This window comes from Artemia franciscana, unplaced genomic scaffold (genome assembly GCF_032884065.1).
Source record: "Artemia franciscana unplaced genomic scaffold, ASM3288406v1 PGA_scaffold_1213, whole genome shotgun sequence".
In the NCBI taxonomy this organism is placed as follows: Eukaryota; Metazoa; Arthropoda; class Branchiopoda; order Anostraca; family Artemiidae; genus Artemia; species Artemia franciscana.
The window spans coordinates 41,726-62,469 of record NW_027062624.1 but is presented as its reverse complement, the minus strand read 5'-3'; the positions used below and the strand labels follow the sequence as shown (position 1 = coordinate 62,469).

General features: G+C 33.4%; 1 protein-coding gene across 1 annotated transcript in view; it reads left to right on the top strand.

Annotated features, from left to right (window-relative positions):
• LOC136041280 (facilitated trehalose transporter Tret1-like) overlaps positions 1 to 18,905 on the top strand; it is a 49,177-nt gene extending 30,272 nt beyond the window's left edge. The window contains exons 4-7 of the mRNA XM_065725889.1: positions 8,882 to 9,129; positions 13,459 to 13,639; positions 16,345 to 16,536; positions 18,088 to 18,905. Of these exons, the coding sequence (XP_065581961.1) occupies positions 8,882 to 9,129; positions 13,459 to 13,639; positions 16,345 to 16,536; positions 18,088 to 18,528 (1,062 nt within the window). The 3' untranslated portion in view covers positions 18,529 to 18,905. The remainder of the gene's footprint in view (positions 1 to 8,881; positions 9,130 to 13,458; positions 13,640 to 16,344; positions 16,537 to 18,087) is intronic.
• The last annotated feature ends 1,839 nt before the right edge of the window (positions 18,906 to 20,744 follow it).

Below are 20,744 nucleotides of genomic sequence, written 5' to 3'. Positions count from 1 at the left end.
TCAACTATTAGCTTTTATGGTTTAAAATATGTCATACTTAGAGCCTACATACTACTGCAAGTACTCAAATGTGACTGAGGAAATGTATCCTTAAAATACTGTAATAAAAAGAACACGTTTAAGAATGTTTTTGTTTTAATAAACCTTAAGCAAACCTTTAGTGTAAAAAACGTTTAGGTGGTGGGAGGGAATCTATTCTCCTACCTCGTCTGAAGGGTAATATCTGTTTTTTTTTTATTTTCCTGTATTTGTTTTTATTTAATCAAACAGTTCGTGGTAACGAACTGTAGTAAGGAGCGACCCGGCTCAATAGTAAACGGAACTAAAAAAAAAAAAACAGAATTTTGATGCTAAAAGATGTATCAAAAGAATCGGATTTTCGTGCTGATTTTAAATATATAAGTTTGATCAAATTTAGTCTTTGTCATCAAAAGTTACGAGCCTGAGAAAATTTGCCTTTATTTTGGAAAATAGGGGGAAACACCCCCTAGAAGTCATAGAACCTTAACGAAAATCACACCATCGTATTCAGCGTATCAGAGAATTTCGTATTTTCTGCCAGAAGACAGATCACGGGTGCGTGTTTATTTGTTTTTTTCCAGGGGTCATCGTATCGACCAAGTGGTCTTAGAATGTCGCAAAAGGGCTCATTTTAACGAAAATTAAAAGTTCTAGTGCCCTTTTTTAGTGACCAAAAAATTGGAGTGCACCTAGGCCCCCTCCCGCGCTAATTGTTTTCTCCAAAGTCCACGGATCAAAATTTTGAAATAGCCCTTTTGTTCAGCATAGTCGATAACCATAATAACTGTGTCTTTAGGGATCAATTGCTCCCCCACAGTCCCTGGGGGAGGGGCTGCAAGTTAAAACTTTGACCAGTGTTTACATACAGTAATGGTTATTGGGAAGTGTAAAGACGTTTTCAGGGTTTTTTTTTGGTTTGGGGGTTGGATTGAGGGGAGGGGGTTATGTGGGAGGATCTTTCCTTGGAGAAATATGTCATGGGGGAAGATAAATTAAATGAAAAGGGCGCAGGATTTTCTAGCATTACTATAAAAAACAATGAAAAAATAAACATGAAGAAGTTTTTTCAATTGAAAGTAAGGAGTAGCATTAAAACTTAAAGCGAACAGAGATTATTACACATATGAGGGGTTTTAAAAATACTTTAGCATAAAGAGCGAGGTATTTAGGAGGAGATAAATACTTCGCTCTTTATGCTAATGTATTTTTAGTAATTTCAACTTTTTATTCTACGTCCTTTGTGATTCAGGGGTCATTGTTAAAGAATTGAGACAAAACTTAAGATTTAGTGTAAAGAGCAAAGTATTGACGAGGGGAAAAACCCCCTCATATACATAATAAAAATATAAGAATAAAAGTTTGTTACGTAAGTTAATTCTTAAGTTACGTATATTTTGTACTAACAAAAACGTTCGTTAAAAATTAAAAGTTCTAGTTGCCTTTTTAAGTAACAGAAAAATTGGAGGGCAACTAGGCCTCCTTCCCCACACCTTATTTCTGTAAAATGTCTGATTAAAACTAAGAGAAAGCCATTTAGCCAAAAAAAAGATTTAATATACAAATTTCGTTTTGGTAATTTATGTGCGGAGAGCCAAAATCAAACATGCATTAACTCAAAAACGTTCAGAAGTTAAATAAAAAACAAATAGTTTTTTTAACTGAAATTAAGGAGTGACATTGAAACTTAAAACGAACAGAAATCACTTCGTATATGAAATGGGTTGTCCCCTCCGCAATCCCTCGCTCTTTACGCTAAAGTTTGACTCTTTGCCACAATTCTACTTTTTAAAACAATTAAAAACTTTAGCGTAAGGAGCAGGGCGTTGAGGAGGAGATGACCCATTTCATATACGGAGTGATTTCTGTTCGTTTTAAGTTTCAACGCCGCTCCTTACTTTCAGTTAAAAAAACTAGCTTTTTATTCTTTGCTTAAGGATCAGTTCTTCCTTCATTCGTTCCACCTAATCCAAATTTCGTAAAAAAGTTCATATGGCTCTTAGTTTTTGTTTTCAATTTTACTTACTCAATTGAAACTCATTCTTTTTATTTTGAATTTTCGATTTTATTTCGATTTTTTTCAGTGTTTCAATTTTAATTTTAATTCATGGCTTTTATTTTTTTTCAAAGAAAATAAGCAGATTCCATGCAAAGAGGCTTGTGTGTGAATTATATACATATATATATATATATATATATATATATATATATATATATATATTCCTCATATTCAAATACATCTCATATCCTAATTTTAAGTATGAACATCTTGGTTTACAGAGGGCAAGTAGCATATCATCATGAATCCTCAAATAAACGAAGAAAGTTTAAAACTTCTTAATATATATTTGAAGTTCTGAAGACTACAATTTTATACCGTTTGTAACACTGTTTAAACATGCTTTCAGTCACCTAAATAAAAGCAAACTTTTAAAACTTATTCAAACCCGGTTTCAACCCACCTTTGTATAAAGAAAATAAAAAAGAATCCACAATGGCCTATGTAGTACTTCATTGGCTAGTTCAGTACTAAACTAGTTTTCAAGGTTAAAACATATAAACTAATTGGATTATCTTTTTACATTGTTCATGATCTGAGCTAGCTACTGCCTTGAATTAAATGTAATGTTACGAAGTAACTTGCAATTACTGAAATAAGTTTTGCAAATTGGAACTGAAATATTTTGGAGGATTATTTTTTTGTGGAATTGGTAAATTGTAAACCCTGTTTGGGAAAGTGCACTGCTCAGTGATACGCAGGAAAGTCTTTTAGGCCGACTTTACACAGGTTGGATTGGAATCCACTTGGATGCAATAGGGAGGCTCGGCCCTCACTTAAAGATAAGTCTTTTTGCTCTGTTTATTGACTTCTAAAAATAAGATACTGTTAATGATGCAGCGTTTCAAGCAGTTTGATGTTGCGCTAGCTAAATTCAAGAACTACCCCCTATGGCCTGTGAAAATTATGGAAATAGTAATGGATTCGCACGGAAAGCCCAATTATCTGGCCTTTTGTTACGGTAGTCACGATGAATTTAGGTTAATAGATGCGAATCTTCAAGAATACAACCCCAAAATGATAGATTCATCCAAACCTGCTGTTAAAAAAGCAATTTTTGAACTTGATAATACCTCTGAGATTTATGAAACTTTTTCTAAGACTTTTTTAGCCCTGAAAGAAAGTGATAAATTCGTTTCTAACTCAGTTTCTTCAAGTATCGCCCCAATTTACAACAAATTAGTTGCAACTCAAGCCCAGCTGGTGAAGACAAAAAGTAATCTGCTGGAAAATATTACAAAGAAAGTGACTGAAAAGTTCAATGACGCAAGGTCACTGAAAGAGACTGCTGAACTGATAGCCAGCCAGGTTTATGATTCAGTCACCCTCGAGTTTAATCCGAAGTTTGCTAAAATTGAGCAGGCTCTAAGTAGTCTGAGAACTCAAACTGAAAATTTGGAGGAGTGGATTAGTAGAATTGAAAAAAACCTTGATTATTATGATCAAGCGTCCTTGCTTGATAGTCTTATATTTCATGGGTAAAGCATTTACCTGGTGTAGACACTCGCAGTACAATATTTCAAATTATAAATAGCAAAAGGTCTGTGACAGACCTCTCATCTTCTGATTTGATTAATGTATACCGTCTCCGATTGAATAATCTGACTACACAGCATGAAGAAAGTTCTATTGGAGCTGCTCCAATCGTCGTTAAATTTTCTGGCAAAGATATAGCTCGTAGAGTGTTTAAAGCAAAAGCTAAACTTACTTCAACTGGCGTTTTTGTATCAGAGTCTCTAACAAAACGTCGCCGGGACATATTGAACGCACCGAAAGACAAGTATGGTCAGAGAAATGTGTGGTCGGATCAGGGCCAGATTTTGGCAAAGCCTAGTGCAGGGTCAACAGTCATGAAAATCCATTCTATTACCGACTGTATTTAGTCTCATATGTTATGATTAGTGTTTTTTACATTTGTTTATTTTGTTTTAAGGTTTTTGTTTGTATTTTCTTCTTTTCTTTTTTCTGCTTTTATGTGTATTTTTTCTTTGTTGCTTTTTTTTCTTTTAGAAAGACATGTTTTGGTTCGAGATGTCATTTACTCTCGCTGCGTCTATACTGGATAATTTAATGAGCCGACCTTTTCTCCCTGAATAGGTTTTGTCGGCACAAATAGCAAATGATATTGAGCCTTGTATGAACCAAGTTAAATTTAAACAGTTGAGAAACAGTGCTTGTGTTCAATGTTCGCAGTTAAACCCCGTTAAGCCGATTTACTGAGTTTATGTGCCTGAAATTGCCACCTAACCACGTGTCATGATGATGTGTTGCAATTTCTCTCTGATTCTCAAGGTAAAGATAGTTTTATTGGTATATGTGAAAGAATTTTGAGTCAGGAGCACTCTGTCTCATTGTATTCTTTTCCAAATTATAATTTGGAGATTAAAAACCGGACGTCACTTTATAGAGGTTGAATTGTTTGTTTGATTTCTAAGTCGTTGACATACCATGTAAGAAATGATATTGATGTTTGGATAGAGGGTAAATTCGAAAGTTTCAGTCTGGAATTAGATATGGGAAGTAGTGAATTTTTGATTAGTGTTGTGTATAAACCACCAAGTGCTAGCTGGGAAGAATTTGAACGTGGGTTTGATCAACTTGCGCGTGCGGTGTCTCGGACAGATTTAGATTTTATTTGTATGGGTGATTTCAACTTTGATCTGCTTACATTGAATGGAGCGAATTTTGATTTTTTTAATTTGATGGTTGCTCATGATCTTTTCCCTATAGTAAATATTCCAACACGTGTTACGAGTCATTCAACCACTCTCATTGATAATATTTTTGTTGGTTCTAAGTATCTGGACCGTAGTCATGCCGATGTGGTTCTATACCCTTGTTCGGACCATTTCCCAGTTGTTGGAGCGGTACCTTGCGGCCGAATAAAAAGAAATAAAATAAAAAAAGTAAAGACTAGGTCGTTGAAAAAGGTGAATTTACAGAGGTTTGGCAAAGAGTTGAGTAACGTTGATTTTAGTGAGATTATGGATATGAAAGATGACGCTTCTGGTGCATTTGATCGTATGATGGGGGTCGTCATGCCAAGTGAAAGATAAAAAAAGTAACAGCCAAGTAGTAGTACAGCCAAGACTTGCCCAGTGAAATTCTTGAAACCACGTAAGTGTGAACCCAGGAAGTCCTGGATAACTATTGAAATTCTTAAAGTGTCAGATTTGAGAAATCAAGCGTGTTTGGAATATTTAAATAGTGAATGTGCAATGAAACTGGAAGAATTCAAAATAATACGCAACAAAGTAAACTCGATGAGACGAAAGGCTAAAAAAGAATACTTTGCCAACCAATTGAGTTTAAATAAGGATAATAATAAAATAACTTGGAAAGTTATTAATGACCTATTGGGAAAAAAGAAAGAAGCTCCACCTAATTCGCTACTGATTCAAGATGAACTTGTTAATGATGAAATTCGTATCACGATCAAATTTGCTGAGTTTTTTGCAAGTGTTGGGCAAAATGTACAGGCGCAAGGGTTGGTGAACTTTAATAATGATTTAATGAAAGATGAATTTGTGGATGGAAGTTCAGCCTTGTACTGGAGATTCTGAAGGTTGTAAAAACAATCAAATCAAACTCAGCAGGGATAGAAGGCATTAATCTGAAAACTTTGAAGTCAGTGATGTGTTATTTAATGCCATGTCTAGTCCATATAATCAATCATTCCCTTCAAACCGATATATTCCCTGATACGCTTAAAAGGGCAAAAGTAATCCCCAATCACAAAGGTGGCTTTAAGCTAGAAATTGAAAATTATAGAACCATATCAATCCTACCCTTGTTTTCGAAAATATTTGAAAAAATTGTGCATAAAAGGCTTTATGATCACCTTATGAAAACGGCGATGTTAAGCGGAAACCAGTTTGGCTTTAGGAAAGGTCACTCGACGTCGGACACCGTGCATTCCCTTTGTGATGTTGTAAATAAATGCTTTGAACGTGGTGAAATCCCTTTGACTGTTTTTATCGATTTTTAGAAAAGCATTCGATACAGTGGATTTTAATATACTACTCAAACGTCTACAATCCCTTGGATTCGTGGTAACAATTTAAAGTGGTTTAATAGTTTTTTGAGGGGTAGATCTATTCGATTTGTTTTAAATGATGTGTTTTCTTCTCCTTTTCAAGTGAGGTGTGGTGTACCTCAGGGGTCTGTTTTGGGACCACTTCTGTACCTTGTGTATGTTGATTCAATGCGTTTCTACTTACCTGAGTGTTGTATTACGACTTTTGCGGATGATACAGCTTTAACTGTGTCTAGCCAATCCGTCGATGATTTGTTGTTGAAAATAAATAGGGTATTAAAGGCATTTTTGTATTTACAAGTTTGAGCCTTTTGTTAGTGAACGTTAATAAAACTAATTTTATGATTTATAGCAGAGTTGGTAAGCCTCCATATGTTGATAAAAAGATATTTTTTAACGGTAGGCCTTTGTCACAGGTGCTTGAAGCGCATTATTTGGGGTTCCAGCTTGATTTTATTCTATTTTGGAAGAATCATAGTGATCTTGTTGCAGCTAAAGTTGCTAGAGGTTTGGGAATTTTGCGTCGATCAAAGCATGTATTACATTATCAGTTCTTTTATTATTAAGTCACACCATTGTTGCGCCTTATATTTCTTATGGTTGTGTCCTTTGGTCTAGTAATTTCTGTACAAATTTTAAAAGAGTGCAGATCCTACAAAATAAAACAGTAAGTCTTCTTGGTAATTAGGTAGAAAATGTGAATGATACCGCGTCATGTTTTAAGAAATTACGAGTGCTTAACATGGGTCAGATTCGAGATTATCAAGCTGCTGTTTTTGTGTATCGATGTTGCAATGATGTATGCCCTCCAGTTTTTACCAGTTTCTTTCCAGTAAATTGTTCACTCCATGGGTATGAGACTAGAGAGGCAGATAATTTGACTGTTGAGTACCGAGACACCACACGTGCAGCTTTCGGAATTAGGTATTTAGCTCCGGCTATTTGGAATGATATCCCAGCTGGCATTAGGGAGGCGGAACATATTGGGTCTTTTAAAGTAAAATTAGAAAAACATTTATTGGGAGTGGGGAGATATTTTTTTTTTTTATTATTTATTTTTTTTTATTATTGTTAGCATTTATTTATGTATATTCTGGTGTTAAGGGGTTATTTGATTGAGAGTGTTTTTGTCCTTCTTTAATTTTTTTTTTATTAAATTAGGTTGAGAATCAGAGGATTGCAGCCGTCCAACATCAGGCTGTTTGAGCCTTCCCCCGGGCGGTTGTGTGTATTTATAGTTTTTGTAATTTAATAGTTAATAAAGAGAGAGTTCATTCATTCATTCAGTCAATCGTTTTACTTGGGTATTACTAAACAAAAGAGGTACTATATTTTTTGATGTATCTAAACGTTAAAGAAAGATGTCTCAGTTTTCAGTAAATATATCTACCGTCGTAAATACTGATATAAACTATAAAATTTAAGCGTTAAAATTTTTTATGTATACTTTAAAGCCTTTGGTGGCAATTTTCAAACTTTTTTTTTTGAGAATGTGGAATTTTTCCATCAATTAAAAATTTTTCGTAAAATCTATATATTAAAGAATGAAGTTTTAACTTTCAGGAAATGTACAATTATAGTAGATACTGACATAAATTGTGAAATTTAAGTACAATGCATATTGTAAAGCCCTTTATCAAAATTTTTATACTGATTTTTTTAAAGATTGTAGAATTTTTCAGTCAGTTTTGAAAAATATATAGTAAAATTATATATGTGAGGATAATGCTTTATTTTTAAAAAAAGTGTACTTATAATAGATGCTAATATAAATTGTAAGAATTGAGTCTTGAAACTTTTAATGTATTTTGTAAGGCCTTTGATCATAATTTCATGCTTTTTTTTAAGAATATAGGATTTCTAAAACAGTTTTGATTAAAGCATTGCAAAATCCACCATAAGGTATTAGTTGGCAATCAAACTCAGCATTTTTCAATGCGTGAATAAACACTTCAATGAAAATTTTAATTTGGTAGAGATTATTTACATTATTATTTATTTCAACTAGCGTTACAACGATTTTTTGCTTTTAGTGTTATTCTATGAATTACTAAAAACAATGGTTAAATAAAAAATTATATTTACATTTGATGTATATTATTAATGAAAAATAAATTAAATTGAGCAAAAGAGTCACATAGACTTGTACAAAAAATTTAGCATCTAATTTTACTAATATTTTTATCGAATATTATTTTTTTATTTTCTTTGGAACTGGACACCCATGTGATGATGCTCAATCAATATAGGTAGCAGTTCCTTATTTTCATATTATTATTTTTCAGTTTTTTTTATATTTGACATTATAAGTTTTCCTTTCATTTTCTTTTACTCCTCCCAATTAATGAATTTATTTAATTGTACTCCACACATGTAGTCGATAGGGGGGGGGGTAACAATAAGAAAAAAGCACAAGAGAAAAAATATAACCAAAAATATACCAGGCTCCAAAATTACAGACTTCAATTCCAATCCTTCAAAATTTCAGACTCCAAAATTAGATCAGAACGGCTAAATTACACCCAATAGTAGAGTATAATTTGGCCAGAAAATGTCTCCTATATTTTTCACGGTTTGTAAAATTTCTTGCATAACGCATCTAGATTTTTGTTTACTTTATCTCGCTCCTACTATGAATATTTCTCTTAATTAATGTCAAATTAGTTGACAATAACTTTCAACTTAAGCATGGTTTTTGCACCACAAAAAACTAACAATAATAAGAAAAAAGAAACACAGATACAAGTAAAGAAGTTTTCTCATTTTAGACAAGTGAAATTGCTACACCAGAACTGCGAGGAGCTGTTTCAAGCCTTCCTTCTGTCGCTCTTGCACTCGGAGTCCTTGTCTGCTACGTCATTGGGGCATTTGTGGACTGGAGGGTTCTAACACTTTGTCAGCTTGCATTTCCAATTGCATATTTGTCAATGTGGTTTCATCCTGAATCTCCTGTTTGGCTTTTGAAGAAAGGGAGGGTGGATGATGCCCAAAAAGCCCTGAAAAGGCTCCGTGGACAGTAGGTTTTGAATTTTTTATATTTCTGTACTTTCGTGTGCTCTAGAGACTAAAATATTACTACAAAACAGTATAAATTGTAAAAAATTACGCGAGTGAATTTGTTTATCTGGAATCAATGATACAAACAATAATTATTCTGATAAAATAAAAAAAAGTAACCAGTTTTTCCTTAGTTCCGTATCTTTAGGCTCAATCTTGAGGAGTTAAAAGGATTAATTATAATACAACTAGCTGTTGGGGTGGCGCTTCGCGCCACCCTAACACCTAGTTGGTGGGGGCGCTTCGCCCCCCCCCCAAGCCCCCCCGCGCGCGTAAGTCGTTACGCGCCATTTTAGTTACGCGTCATTGTAGTTGTGTCCCTGTGTCCCACCTGTGAATATAAATAAAAGAGAAAAGATTTCTCTTTTCGTTATAGATATAAATATGTTTTTAACTCCGTAAAACTTGCGAATATACAACATTCTTCGATGTCCCATTGTCTGTGCATATAAATAGATTGTCAGGTTTACCGACTCTTGAACATGCAACATAAAATTGTCCATGGGAAAAACAATCCGTATTAAGATCTATACCTCATTATTCTAATGATTGCCCTTAAGCTTTGCTGATGGTGATTGCTAATCTAACATTCCCTGTGTCCCGGTCGTCATTTATATTTCCAGTTTCCCGGTCGTCATTTGTGTCCCGGTATCCCAGTCTGTAATTTCTCTTCGAGCGTCCCGTTCGTCATTTATATTCCCGTTGTCCCGGTCTGTAATTTATCTTTGAGTGTCCCGGTCGTCATTTATATCTCCCGGTCGTTATTTGTGTCCCAGTGTCCCAGTCTGTAATTTCTCTTTGAGTGTCCCGGTCGTCATTTATATTCCCTGTGTCCCGGCTTTTAGTTTTCTTTTTCTCCTTTATTTTTCAGTTTTTTCCTTTTTTTAGTTTTTTTTTCTTTTTCAGTTTTTAGTTTATTTTTAGTTTTTTTATTAGTTTTTAGTTTTTTTATTTTTAGTTTTTTTGTAGTTTTTACCTTTTTATATTTTTTTTTAGTTTTTTTTTCTTTTTAGTTTTTAGTTTTTTACCTTTTTTGTTTTTTTTAGTTTTTTAGCTTTTTCAGTTTTTTCTTCTTTTGCATTAATGCTAAAGCCAAGGTTCAAACCTGGAGCCTCTCGGACCTAGAACCTGAAACATAACGCGTTACCAACTCAGCTACTTCGGCTTGAACACGTTCGTTTTGAGCAGCTTCCTCGGGTGTTGCCATTGTAGGTTCTTCAGTCATTTTACAATTAAAAATTTCTCTTTCAACGATCTTAACTAAAATCTGGTAGGCATTGAAGACCTTATCCAAGTCAAAATCCCAAACCCAATCATCATCGCTATCATTTTCAGTTTTGATATGTTTTGACTCTCGCTGTCCAGGTGGATTTTCATCTAACTGCACGGTTTTGCGTTCTTTAGCCGCAAGCCTGTTTTATTGCTGTTCTTGTGATTCCTCGGCACGTTTTCTTTTCTTACTTTCTCTATCAGCCGCAAGTTTTTTGGCATAGACTCTTTGAGCAGCTTCCTCGGCTGTTGCCATTGTAGGTTCTTCAGTCATTTTACAATTAAACATTTTTCCGTCAACGATCTTCTTACAATTAAAAATTTGTCTTTGAATGATTTTCTTAAATACTTTTAATGACGTCATCGTCATAATAAACATGACGACAACTAACTTCATGACGACATGATGACATGACGTCACTCGACAGACCCACAGACAAACAACTTATTTTATATATATATACTAGCTGTAGTCGTTACGCGCCATATTAGTTACGCGCCATTGTAGTTGTGCCCCTTTGTCCCACCTTTGAATAGAGATGAATATTTCTTCCCCACCTTTGAATATATATATATATATATATATATATATATATATATATATATATATATATATATATATATATATATATATATATATATATATATATATATATATATATATATATATATATATATATATATATATATATATATATATATATATATATATATATATATATATATATATATATATATATATATATATATATATATATATATATGTTGCATATAAATAGATTGTCAGGTTTACTGACTCTTGAACATGCAACATATAAGTGTCCATGAGAAAAACAATCCTGTATTCAGATCTATACCTCATTATTCTAATGATGTGTCCCTGTGTCCCGGTCGTCATTTATATTCCCTGTGTCCCGGTGTCCTGGTCGTCATTTGTGTCCCGGTGTCCCGGTCTGTAATTTCTATTCGAACAATCCCTGTGTCCCGGTGGTCATTTATATATCCCGCCTGTGCCCCCGGCGTCGCCGTTGTAGTTGTGTTCCTGTGTCCCGGTCGTCATTTATATTCCCTGTGTCCCGGTCGTGATTTGTGTCCGGGTGTCCCAGTCTGTAATTTCTTTTTGAGGTTCCCGGTCGTCAGTTGACATTTCATCAGTTGACAAACATGACGTCAGTCGACAAACAACTTCATGACGCATACAGCTCAATCCTTATAATTTCGTCAGTCGACAAACATGACGTCAGTCGACACACACACACACAGACAACTTATTTTTATTTATATAGATATGAGGGGGTTCGCCCCCTCGTCAGGATCTCCCTCTTTACACTAAAGCTTAAATTTTGTCCCAATTCATTAAGAATGACCCTTGAATCACAAAAGCCGCAAAATAAATAGTTGAAATTACTAAAAATACTTTAGCGTAAAGAGAGAGTTATTAGGAGGAGGTGAGCCCCTCATATAGGTAATAATTTCTGTTCGTTTTAAGTTTTAATGCTGCTGCTTACTTCCAGCTGAAAAAAACTTTTTCATATTTATTTTTTCATTGTTTTTTTTAGTAATGCTAGTAAATTCTGCGCTCCCTTCATGGAAATTTTCTTCCCCCATGACAAATTCCTCGATGAAAAAGTTCCCCCAGCATATCCCCCTCTTCTCAACCCTTGCCTCCAACCAAAAAATCCTCCTGAAAACGCCGAAAAAACATTGAAAAAACAAAGCAATAAAAAAAAGAAACAAAAATGAAACTTATGATAAAAAGAACCTTCAACTATATTCGTCTTTCATCAAGCTATGAGAATGTGAATAGAGTAGGGGTGGAGGAGGAGTATGTACAGGTTTACAAAACCAGATGATAAAAAAAACAATTTCGTATTTTGAAATTTATGATAATAAAGATTTTCGAGTAAAAAATATGAATGTCTTCGATCGAGGTAGGAAGAAGTGATTAGAAAAAGTAGTTGGGACCCTGATAAGAAGATTTAATGTTGAGGCTTTGAATAAATTTTAGTGGTGGAGGAGGTATGTATATTAATGCAGATACAGAGGGCTGAAATGCAAAGTTGACTGAAACACAAGATAATAAAGAACATCAATTACATTTGTTTTTTCCCAAAATACCATAGGAATAAAAGTGCAGTTGACACCATGGTTGAACCTAACAAATCTATTCAAGCCTTTTATTACTTGGTTACTTTGTTTAATTTCTTAAATATTTCCATCTAAGTGTTATATATGTGGTTGATTTTATCAGCATATATAATTAAATGAAAGAAACAGCCCAAGCCGACACTTGTGGGTGAAGTTACCCTCTTATCACGTTCGTCTTAAAAAAAAAAAAATTGTGTAACATCAGAGTCAAGAGGCCTCATTATTCTGACGGAGTGTTCAACCATTTAAATAGCATAAGTAAAATTCCCAAAATTAGTCAAATAAGATAATCATCCTAAAATACTATCTACCTGACACGTAATATCAGCAAATCTGCTATCACAAAAAAAGACTAACTAGTAAATAAATAGCTAGCTTGTTGATAAATTTACCTGCTTATCACCCCCCTAAAGTATTCGGTTAATGACACCTACAGAATTTAAAAAAATTTCTTCATAAGTGCTATGAACAAAACTTACAGATTTGAGCCGAATAGACTAGACAAAAAATTGACAACCTTTCTTTTTTCTTGAAAGAGTCAAAAAAAAAATTAAGTAAATACATAAATTAAAAGGTAAATTTAGTGACAATGTTGTTATTTATACATCTACCAAAGGGGTTGCTTGATCCCTACCAAGCTTGAAGGAAAGTAAAACTCAGTATCCTAGCTACAACATTAAGTCTGGTAAATCCAAGGTTGAAATATTTTTACGCCAATGTTGAAATGTTGAAAAGTTAGCAACAAGACTGAAAACTGTCAGTTGTAAACTGTCAAAGAAAACTGTCAGTGATACAGCATATTTTCTCTCTGCACGTGTTTCTCTCTCCACAAAGATCTCCACAAATTCCCAATATATTCTCTTATTGACAGGGATACTGATATATCAGAAGAGCTGTTCAGAATAAAAGAGAATTGTGACAGAGAAGCTGCGAAGCCAAAATTTCATATTCGGGAGATACTTGTGCCACTTTTTTTCCATCCTGTGCTGCTTGTGGTGCCTTTGGTATTTCTTCAAATGTTTTCTGGATACGGAGCAGTGGTCTACAACTCGGTAACTTTTAAATTTTATTGTTGTTTTAACGAATGCTAGGCAATGTGACGTTGTAGTGAACTAAACACTAGGGTAACAATTTCTTAAATAAAATGTATGCTTGATAAGTTTTTCATTTAAAATAAACTTTAAAAAATTCCTACTACTTAGAAGAATTGAAAAAAAAATTAAGAACTGGATCTTGATTGCCCCAAACTTCACCTTCATAACCAAGATGACTGAATAAAACAAATAAATCTTGATTCACAGTCTAATATATATGCCGTTATTCATTCCTGAAAGTCGTAATAATTTACGACTTTCCTGAAAGTCGTGAATCTTATTGCTGTTTTAACGAATGCTAGGCAATGTAACCTTGTAGTGAACTAAAATAAACACTACGGTAACAATTTTCAAAAAAAAATTATGCTTGTTAAGTTTTACATTTAAAAATAAACTAAAAAAAATTTCCTATTAATTACGAGAATTGAAAATATTACGGACTGGGCCGTGACTGCCCCACGCTTCAGCTTCATAATCAAGATGACTGAATAAAACAAATAAATCTGGATTTATAGTTTAATATATATGCTGGTATTCATTCCTGAAAGTCTTAATAATTTTGGATTTATTAAAGTTAAAAAAGAGAACATTTTTTTAATTGGGTTTATTTTCAATAAATTTACACGTTACTGAAAACAAAACATTTTAAATGTTTTCGCTTTTTTTTTTCAACTTTCATAGGCCAAAATTAATCAGACTTTCAGAAATGAATATCAGGCTTGCATATTAAACTGCCAATCCTCATTGAATTGTTTTGTTCAGTAATCTTGGTTGTAATTATTTTTTTTGATATTATGAGAAATAAAAACCCATAGCTTGAAATTGGGATTGTTTTCATTATACAAATTATGTACTGTTCCTTAGAAGACAGGGGTGTCATCAGCACTTCACTTAGTTTCTGCTCATTTTGAGTTTGACTCGTTTTTTACTGTAGTTTCTATTCATTTTTGGTTTCATTTATTTATTGATGGTGATTTATGGCAGTTCAGCTCCTTCGATACAAAGTGTCCTGGTCTAAAAAAAAAAAAAAAAAATACAGTGTGCCAACATCGTTCTTTACTTAGGCAGCGCTCTTCGATGCCTATAATTCCTATATCAAATAAAAACCGAAGCAAACTTGCAGTACACCACAAAGCAGTCTTTCAAATATTTAAGTCTTATACGATTTATTGTCTTTGTTTAGGAAACTTTTTAATTTTTTTCTAAAATTCAGAATTTGATTATCAACTCAAACTGGCTACTTCCGTGCAAATTTTGACTTCGTCTTTATGGTTATCAGATAACATTCAACGTGTGTGAGCGTTTCCCTATACTTTAATAGCCTTCTTAAAGCAAAGGTTGAACCAGGATATGATTTTAAGGGATGAATGCACCTGCTTTGATGGTCTCCTGGTAAACATGACTCTTGAGCTCTCCACTGGGAAAGCTTTCAAATTTTGAGAAGCAAAAGTTGACCTCTTTCTTTACTACTGATAATTGATAAGTTGTCCTATATTAATTGACCTACCTAAATATGTTAGGGCTGCTGCTAACTACAAAAGCTAAATGGATACTAGTGAACGCATAAGCAATTAAATCGTTTGAGTCCGGGTGCTCTGTAAGTAAGAGGTCCTGTCAAGCTGTTCTGTCAATTGTTGAAGTTCAGTACAGCACGAAATGGACATTACTTTATTACTCAGTTACTTTGTAAGACTAAGAATCGTTAATAGAACCATATTTATATGCAGAGGAGGTAATATCAGTGCTCTGAATTTGAGGTAATATACCCTACAATATAAATACTCACCCTAGGTTTAGAAATTCCTATATTTTGGTAATTTTGTTGACAAATTGAAAACAAGAACAAAATTGCCCACCTAGATTTCAGAAGATATATGTCGGCCCTCTTTCTAATTTCTGTGAATTGACACCACTGAGTCTTATGATAACTTATATAGAGAATGGAACCAATTGTTTTGGGATCTACTAGGCTCTAGCTCTTTAAGAAGTTTCCCAACCTTAGTATAAAAAGGTACATACAGTTAACAACAAAAAGATCACAACTACTTTTCACCCTTCTAAATAGCCAGTCTTGATGACGTTTCAGGTTTTGATCAAAGTTTTGTTTTATCATCGTTATTATCATATACATGCTTACTTTTCATTTACTTACTTTTACTTGCTTACTTTACTTACTTTTACTTTCTTTTACTTTACTTATTTACTTACTTTATATACTTACTTTTCATTTACTGATCATGCTTTGTCTTGGACTATAGGTTTTATAATCACTCCTTCTCTCGTTTTTTTTTTTTTTTTTTTTTTTTTTTTTTTTTTTTTTTTTTAGTCCCGGTCATGTAAATAGAACAACTTGATAAAATATTAGTCTTTCAAATTATTCTGTATTTGATGTTATCATTTTTATTCTGAGACCCCTCAAGAGCTCTTTTAACCTTTAAGCTCAGTATGATTTACGGTCTTTTTTACGTTAAATTATATTAGAGTTTAATTTCGGAGCTTAATATCTGTAAAATCTCAGGAACAGAACTGAAAAATAGGTTTCAAATTTACTTTTTCTGTCAAAATGCACGCATAAGTTTTTCTCTTTTTCGCTCACAGATTTCAAATTGCTCAAAGAGCAATTTTCACATTATAAAATTTGCCTTAAGGTTTTCATTTTCCAGGTTACTATTCTTGAAGGAAACAGTCCAATAGATGTGGGGATTGCTACAATAATACTTGCACTGTGTTTAGTAGTGGCAGTGTTGATAGTCTCAATCTTCATTGACAGCCTTGGCAGAAAAGCACTAATGCTCACTTCGGGTCTTATCATAAAGATATCTTTGTTAGCACTTGGCACATACTTTTACTTAAGGGTAACTTCTTTTTATTAAAACTTGTTCTTTTCATGCCAGGCAAAAGATGCTAATAAAACTAATTAATTTCTCAAGGCTTTGAGAGTTCGGTGTTTGAGAGTAAGCACCAAACTATTGTTAAGAAGACCAAGTCACCACGACCAGAATTAACCGTGATAAATAATTTGTTGAAAAGAGTCTGGAGGAATAAGAAGATAAATCTTAGAACTGCAGATAAGACATTTGAAGCCAAGGGTGCGAAGAAGTCTGAATATGGTTTTAAGAGAAGCAGGAACTTCATGATCCTTCGTGAACCTTTGAATGCAATGGGGTGGGAAAGGAGCTTACATACCTGGATTTACCCTAGGCAGCCTGGTGCTGTGAAGAGTGGTAAGCAGCATTATGTATAAACTGTTTGGCAGGAAAAAGTAATTAAAAAATAAAATAAAAAATCACTAGGTCCAGAACTACAAAAATTTGATTCAAAGAATCTTTATTAATTTTAGATTTAATTTCATAATAAATAAAAAGTATGGACAGAAGATATTAAATTTTTTTGAGAAAATTGTTTTAAAAATACAATTTAACATTAATTTCCCTCTCTCTTCGAAACTCGTTGAATAACCTCTTATGACAGATTTTCTAGAATTCTGAAAGCGTATTTTCAAGAGGTTTTGAAACAGACAAAAATATATATTTACAGGGAAAAAATCTTCCGTCGCATTTTATTTGGCAGAGAAAGGTAAAGTGCTTCTGAGGTAAAAGTAACATCTTTTAATCCCTATTCCAATCTATTGTATTATTTTTTTACTGACACGCTGTCATTTAAAATAATCATTTCATTATTGATAATCTATCTTCAGTTTTAGAAGTTTTGGAAGTTTCTGTGATTATGCAATGACCCAAAGAGCATAGGCAATTTAAGATTAGGAAATATCATCTAGCGTTAGGCATTATTTGGCAATTTTTTCGGCATTAAAAGAGGGAAAATTAGTTCAACTGGTGTAACTGGTAAAATTAGCGTAGTAATGAGTATTGTATCTCGAAAGAAACGCGATTACGAAACTTGAAAAAATGTCAAGAAATACCAAACGCTATATGGCGTGAATGGTTTTTTTAGTAGACACTAGTGCCTGTCTCTTTTCTTGTAAGTTACACTCTAAGTTATACTCTTTGCAATGCTCATCCATGGACTTAACTTGGGAGAGAAAAAGTAGATGACAACGTTTCTCAAAAGCCACCTATATGTTTCAAGAGTATTTTTGAATTTTAGTAGATTTTGAGTTAAGCTAAATTTATTTAAATTCTAAACCGCGCTTTTGTGCACAAGCAGCAGGAATATTACTTTAAATGATTCTGTGAGTAGGTGAATCTGAAACCGAAAAACCTATTCAAATTTTTGTTTGTCGAGAAATTCAAATTTTAGAACCTAAAACCAGACAAAATATCTCTGCAGTAAACCCAAAATTTTAAGATTCTTACTCATAAAGGCTTGACTTCCTAATAACATCAACAATTGTTTGAGTGTATCACTTAAAATGCCGAATTTTTTATTTTAATATTTTATTTCAGGACACATACGGACCAGAATCAGTTGAACATATTTCTTGGCTACCTTTTGCATCCCTGGTAGTTTTTTATACTTCCTACGCTGGGGGATATTCTTCTGTTCCCTATATTATGCTTGCAGAATTATCACCAGTCCGGTATAGAGATATCATGGGATCAATTGGCTACTTTTCTAGCAATTTACTTATCTTTGTTGTTGTTAGGACATTTCCAGAGCTCCAAAAAAGCATTGGCGATCATGGTGCGTTTTGGCTATATGCCTGTATTCTTGCAGTTGGAGCAGTTTTTGTCATTGTGTTTATTCCTGAAACAAAAGGAAAAACCTTGGAGGATATTGAATATTTCTTTAAAAAGAGCCCTGACCAGGAACTTGAACTTGATTTAGTAGACAAGAAAGGTATTGACAACCCTGTGTGTCTAAATGTGTTCAGTACGGATAATTAGAAAAAATAAACAACAACTATAATTTTGTAGGAAGATTTTGATTTAATCAGTTGGAGAGTCTTACACACAATAGACTGCGTTCCATAAGTACAATGCCATAATTTAAGATTTCAACATCTTGTAGTACGTAAATCTCCCCGTAACGATTTCTTTGGTGCAGTGTATTTTTTTTTATACTAAATTCCCGAATTTGCGCAACACTGTTATTTTTCACAGTTTATTGTTGTTTATTTATACTGTTTATTTTTTGTTTACAAATTTTATTTACACCACTTAAACTGTCTATTTTGAACTTTTTATTTGCCATTGGTATTCTACTATAATGTGAAATTCGACTTAACAAAATAAACAAGACCCACTGTTTGTCAAGGAAATAATTTGTTCTTAGCTTCGTTTACCATACCTTCGGCGAAAAAGTGGCAACCAGTTTTGATAATATCGGTGTTCACATTTCTGTTTAATTTCGCCCTTACGGCAAAATTCAGCACAAAATTCTGTACTAGTCCATCTGGCAGCATCATGGGACGAACCCCAATAAACAAGGGAAGCGTCATCCCCCGTTCCACAATTTCCCTGCAGTTTAAGGGATACTATCCCGGCTGGTAAAACGGCACTTGCGATAGGGAACTGCCCCTCTTCTGCTTGTCAACATGGGTTACATTAAAATAGCTATGCGCACTTAAATTGAAACCGGGACAAATGTCTTATTAAATCATATAATAAATGCCCCGAAACTAAATCAGTAGATTATAACATTTTTAATCCGCATAAAAATTTTTTGAATGAATGTGACACACAATTAACACTTTGTTCGATCCTAATTTCTAGGTCTATATTGAAAGATTCAAAGGAAATTGGAGACATCCTTCAGGTAAAGAGAAATGCTATAAAAACGGATGCAAAAAGAGCGTAAGCAGTTGTATTGGTTTTAGGTGGCTTTGTGCTTCAGGGTGTTATCAGTGGTAATAGTAGTAGTATGCATTGGAAAATGCACAAGGAATGCAATTAAAGTTATTTTTCAAGTTTTTATTCAGACTAAGGTTGCTAAAGGCAACACGTTTGTGCTATTTGAAGTGAATTGTTTTCAAAATAGCAGCCAATGAGTACACCTAAGACGGCCGTGCTTTGTGGTCTTTTCGGTTCAACATTGTATATTTTGAAAAAAAAAGATAACCTTAACACAAAATTTTCAACTTCTGCATCTTTATTTCAAGTTCATTTGTATGTTTGGTGCTACTCGCACGAATAATTTCTGAAGACAGTACTTTTTTTGCATTAGTGTACATTTGAACGTTTAGATGGTGAGTTTCACGAACTTGAGTGGCAATCCTTGTTCAGATTGAGTTTACTTTTCGTAAGGTCTTACATTATTCAGGTCATACATGCAAATGACTGATATAGAATCGAAGCAATAATCCCAGGGTAAACAATCGCTTTCTGGTATAATTTCCTTCGATTCAGTGAAGAAAAGCAGTTGAGACATATGAAAGAATTTTAGGCAACTGCGTGATTTGATATTTTTTGGTTTCACTCACCTGGATCTATTACTTTCTACCTGGCTGCGTGTCCTTCCTATTTTTCAAATTCGTTTTATCTATTTCTTTATTTCTAACTTTGTTTTATCTATTCCTTTATCGTTTATCATCTATTTCTGTAATATATGAATAATAATATCAAACAGTTCGTAGTAACGAACTAGAGAAAAGAGCGACTCGGCTCAAAAGTCACCAAACTCTAAAATAGGGAATTTTGATACCAATAGCTACATTAAAAGAATCACATTTTAATGCTGATTTTAGATATATAAGTTTAATCAAGTTTAGTCTTACCCATCAAAAGTTACAAGCCTGAACAAATTTGCCTTATTTTAGAAAATAGGAGGAAACACCCCCTAAAAGTCATAGAATCTTAACGAAAATCACACCATCAGATTCAGCATATCAGAGAACTATACTTTATAGTAAATAGAAAACTATTTATCTTTCTCTCAATTGTACTTTTCAAAACAGTTAAAAAACTTTAGCGTAAAGAGCGGGGCGTTGAGGTGGAAAAGCCCCTTTAATATACGGAGTAATTTCTGTTTGTTTTAAGTTTTAATTGTCGCTCCTTGGTTTCAGTTAAAAAACTTTTTTTTTCATTTAATTTCTGAACTCTTTTGAATTAATACAGTTTTTGATTTTGGCTGCCCGCACATGAATAATTAAAACACAATTTTT